At 51.2% G+C, this 4,674-nt stretch overlaps 1 protein-coding gene across 1 annotated transcript; it reads right to left on the reverse strand.

The window, feature by feature from the left end:
- Positions 1–1,394: 1,394 nt before the first annotated feature.
- FAM170B (family with sequence similarity 170 member B) lies at positions 1,395–3,742 on the reverse strand (the record flags this gene model as incomplete). Its single annotated transcript, XM_080694796.1, has 2 exons — positions 1,395–2,137; positions 3,613–3,742. The coding sequence occupies 2 exons, from the start codon at positions 3,740–3,742 to the stop codon at positions 1,395–1,397; spliced, it is 873 nt and encodes a 290-aa protein (XP_080550922.1).
- Between the last annotated feature and the right edge of the window lie 932 nt (positions 3,743–4,674).

The raw sequence follows: 4,674 nt of genomic DNA on the forward strand, positions 1-4,674 counted from the left end.
GCAGTTTTGTCCCTCAGGGAACAGTTGTGTCTGCAGGTATTTGAGATTGTCATGTGCAGGGGAGGGGATGCTCCTGGCAGCTACTGGCAGAGGACTACCCTCACAGCAAAGAACTAGTTAGTCTATACTGTCGACAGTGCCGCCACTGAGAAGCCCAGTCAGCTTATGCTCCCTGTCCTCTGAGCCCTCTGGGCATCAGTGAGCATCGCCTTTCCTGGGAAGTTTTGCTTTCTGATCAGTTTGTGTTTGGGAATCCTCCTCTGGGTTCCCCAAACTTTCTTGATGTCATTTCTCCCCTTACCTTGCAACTGCCCCTGTGTATTTGCAGAAGTGCTAGAGTTTGACAGACAGATTGAGCATTCCTACCTAATTCCCACACCTGAAATCTGAAATATTTGAGATCTGACATGACATCTCAAATGGGAAATTCTGTACTTTACTTCATGTGGTGAGTTCAGGTCAAACCCATAGGCACTAAGAATATTGCTTAAAAGTACCTTCAGGATGGTAATTTTAATGTTGCATGTAAAAAAAATTGCATTTAGATTTGGGTCCTTTCCTCCAAGATATCTCATTACTTATATGCAAATAGTCCAACATTCAAAACCATCCCAAGCTTAAAATACTTCTGGTCCCAAGCATCTCAGAAAAGGGATGTTCAGCCTGTTTTTGTTTCAACAGCAAGTGTACCCAACACCCAATAGGCCAGGACCAATGACTTTTCTTGAATGAATGCAGCTCCCTGTACCACCAAAGGGTAGGAGGGTGTAGATGCATTTCATGGCAACACTTAACAACTTATGGCTGACATATGGGAACCACAGAACAGGAGGACTTCCTGGGCCCTGTCTATATTCAGTGAAACTATCCATCTCCCCATGTCTGCGCTAGTCTGTAACTTACAGAAATGGCCATCACTTATGGGTATAGTTCTCAGGGTATGGGTATAACCTGAGACACGGTTACTCAATCAGTCACTGCCTTCGACTTAGTCATTCAAGTTTAATCCCAATAACATCAGACATAGAACTAGGGCATATGACGGACTTCTAACAATGAAAAAAATAGGGCACAGCTTCGTGTGCCGTTGGTTGGCCTGTGAGTCACATCTACTTACACAGCCAGCATGCACTTGCTGGCCCCCAGCAAAAATAGAAATCCCTGGGGCCCCACATTTGCGTGTTTCAGATCTTGTGCCCACCATGAGAAACGCCGAAGCCCCTGCTTTGGATTCGGGTTTTGCAGTGGACTTGGTGGAAATGCTGTGCCCTGGGGAAGGGCTCCTCCCCTCCCGCCCTGCCGCGCCACACCACCCTGGCTTGCCTCCCCTGACCCTGCTCCTCTCTCCCTGTCCTGGTGGCGCCAGGTGCGGGAGACAAGGCACCTCTCTCGCCTCATTGCTGCTGCGGCAAAGGCAGCCCCTTGCCCTGGGGCCGGGGACATTCGCTGCTGTCGGAAGGGCTCTGTTCCTCCTCCTCCAGCTGTTGGTCCTGTGCCTGGTCGCGGGCCCGCCTCCTCTCCAGCATCTCTTCAAAAAAGATCTGGCAGCTGAAGCCGTCCTGGATGCCGTGCTGCGCGTGCTCCAGCAGGGCCTCGAGCGTGGGGAAGACGCGGCAGCAGGCCAGGCAGCGCAGCCCGTAGTTGGTGGTGACCAACCAGTCGGGGTGCGTCTGCATCTCCTGCAGGCAGCACTCCAGGGGCTCCAGCAGCTCTGTGTCCTCGGGGTCCCGGCCGCGGTTGTTCTTGCTGGCTTCGAGGTCCCAGCGCAGGTCGGTGTTGGAGGCCATTTCGAAAGAGGAGCCTTTCCGCCTCTGTCTCTTGATGAACTCGGCTTCGTGGATGACTGGCTTCCTGGTGACCGGCTGGAAGCCGCCCTCGGTCTCCCAGGCCACCGCCACGCCGCGCACGGTCTGCACGTGGGTGTAGAAGGCGCAAGCGCTCTGCGGGGGCGTGTTCTGGTCCTCGTACGGCCAGGAGCAGCAGGACTGGTACTGGGAGTAGGACTGGTACTCGGAGGAGGACTGCGACGAGGGGGAGCTGCTCCAGCTCAGCATCCCCCGAGCCCGAGCCCGGGCTGACAGGTGGATATCCTCCATAGGTCCCAGCTGCGGAGATGTTTCCTCCCCCTTTGTGGTCCCTGGGAAGCAGAAGGACAGTTTCATCAGTGCTTCCTGAGCATCGGTGCGTATCCCACCGCAGGGGCCCGGACTCGCAGGGGCTGGCGGTGAGGGCCTAGGGCAGGCATAGTCGCTGCCTCTGCTGGCGTCACTACAAGGAGGGGGCAGTTATGCCTGCTTCGTGGGGCAATGAGAAGGCACCAGAAACCTGGCTACACCCAGAAAGGCATCAACTGGTGACTACACGGACTGTGGTGAGACTGTAGGATGCAATCCTACGCGTGGATAGAGAGGGAACTGTGGGGTCTGCGCCACCCTCTGGGGGAGTTGCCTGTGCATTTTCTAAATAAGAGAAGCCAGATTTACAGGGTGGCGCAATATTCTATTTGTTAAATGGTATTCTAGAAAAGCCAAATTGGTATGGACAAAACAGATTGCCAAGAGCCCGGAAAAGGAGTGCAGGGGCGGGGCACTGACTACAGAGGTGGAATTATTTTAGGTCATACTGTTCTGCATGTTGATTGTGCAGTGGTTACTCAAATGCACGCATATCACAATGCTTCAAATTGTACACTCAAAATTGGTGACATGTGTGTACATAACAGCTCAGTGAGGCCTTTTTATTTATTTGGTATTAAGGATTGAAACCAGGGGCATTCTACCTCTAAGCTATACCCCACCCCTTTAAAAAAAATTGTAACAAGGTCTTGCTAAGTTGCTGAAGTTGGCCTCAAACTTGTGATCCTCCTGTCTCTGCCTCCCAAGTACTGGGATCACATGCTTGCACTATTGAGCTGCATGTAAAGGCTACTTAAAAAGCAAGGAGAAATCAAAAGTGCTGGAGATACTCAACCACACCTTCTCCGCTTGGGATGTGTCCAGTGGATATTCTAGATTAACTTGCATCAACTTACTACAAAAGAATATTTATGTCACTGCCAAAGTCACAAGGTCAACATGTTTTTTTAAGACATAGTAAAATAAATACACTATGGTGAATATTTGACATTTCCATCCACATGTCTTTTTTTTTTTTTTTTTTGGTGGTGGTGGTACTGGGGTTCCTGGAAGCCCTTCTACCTCTGGGCTACACTCCCAGACCTATTTTTTACATTTTCATTTTGGAAACAGGGTCTCCTAAGCTAGCGCACGCGGCTGGCTTTGAACCTGCGAGATCCTCCTGTCTCTGCCTCCCAAGCGCGGGGATTACAAGCGTGCACCACCACGCCCAGCCATCCACATGTCTTCTGAAAGCACCTCCTATACTCACAATGGCAGCCTAGTTCTCATCAAGAATCCCATAGAGAACTGTTCTCTCACCATTGTCCCCCATCTATTTTTATGGTCAACAACAATAACACACACACACACACACACACACACACACACACACACACACACACACATGCACGCGCACACACTTCCAGGAATAGCATCAGGGAATGGCCTGGTGTTTTTCCTTAGGTCTCCTTCCCAGGGAGTGCACCTAGCTCACCTGCAGCCCTTTCTTTCGACCCATATGGCGGGCACAATTCCTTATTCTCCTCTGTGGACTCGGGCCTGGTCATGCTCAGGGTGGTCCCATCGGGAGACAGTTCTCCCAGGTCCATGAAGTGACGTTTCATGATTTGAAATTGGTGCCCAGGGTCTCAGTGTCCAGCTGTTTGCTGAGAGCTGGCTTGGGCTCCTGAAGCTCTCCAGCTGGCATGGCCCGAGTGGTTCTGGGGTCCCCTTAGTCACCAGGATCCTGGCTACGTTCTGTGATGTCACTGATGACACGGGTCTGTTCTGTGACCCATGGCAAAGACAAAGACCCAGCCAGGGTGCCAGGAGAGGATTCTCAAGGTGACCTCAATTCTATCTTATGTGTTATCAGGGATACCCACCAATACAATATAGGGATACAAATGTGTACATGCATAAAAACACAAACACATAAACATACACATAGACACATAAACATGCATATATACATACATGATCTTTCAGACACACTGAAACTAAAACACACACACTACCATATACACAGTGACATAAACATATGCACACACATTTGTACCACAAGGACACAAAAAGGCATGTACACACTCAGCCGTGCACACATACATGCACACTAAACAGACCAGATTCACAGAACCACACACACACTCATATCCATACAGTCATCACCCAACATCAAAAGGCACCTACTTCCCACCAGAGAAACAGGAAGAACAATATCTTGCCTCCTCTGCACTGCCCTGGAGTTCCCACCTGGCCCTGTTCAGGCCCTGTGGCCTCGTGCCTCTGCCTGCCCCAGTGCGCACACCCTGGCTCTGCTGCTGCAGCTCTGGGCTCCTCTGCTGCCCAAGCAACTCCTCTGCCCAGCCCAGGACAGCCACACTGGCTCTTCCTCCTGCTCCAGGCTCTCCAGTGCCCCTCTGTGTGGCCCACACTCTCCTTCCCAACTCTGCTGAAATGGTGCCTTATCAGAGCAGGCTGCTCACACCCTCAGGAAGAGAGCAGTCTTCAGCCCTCACCTCTCTGCCTTCTTATACTGCTTCCCTTTTTTTTATTA

The sequence above is a fragment of the Muscardinus avellanarius genome (genome assembly GCF_963383645.1).
Source record: "Muscardinus avellanarius genome assembly, chromosome: 4".
Lineage (NCBI taxonomy): Eukaryota > Metazoa > Chordata > Mammalia > Rodentia > Gliridae > Muscardinus > Muscardinus avellanarius.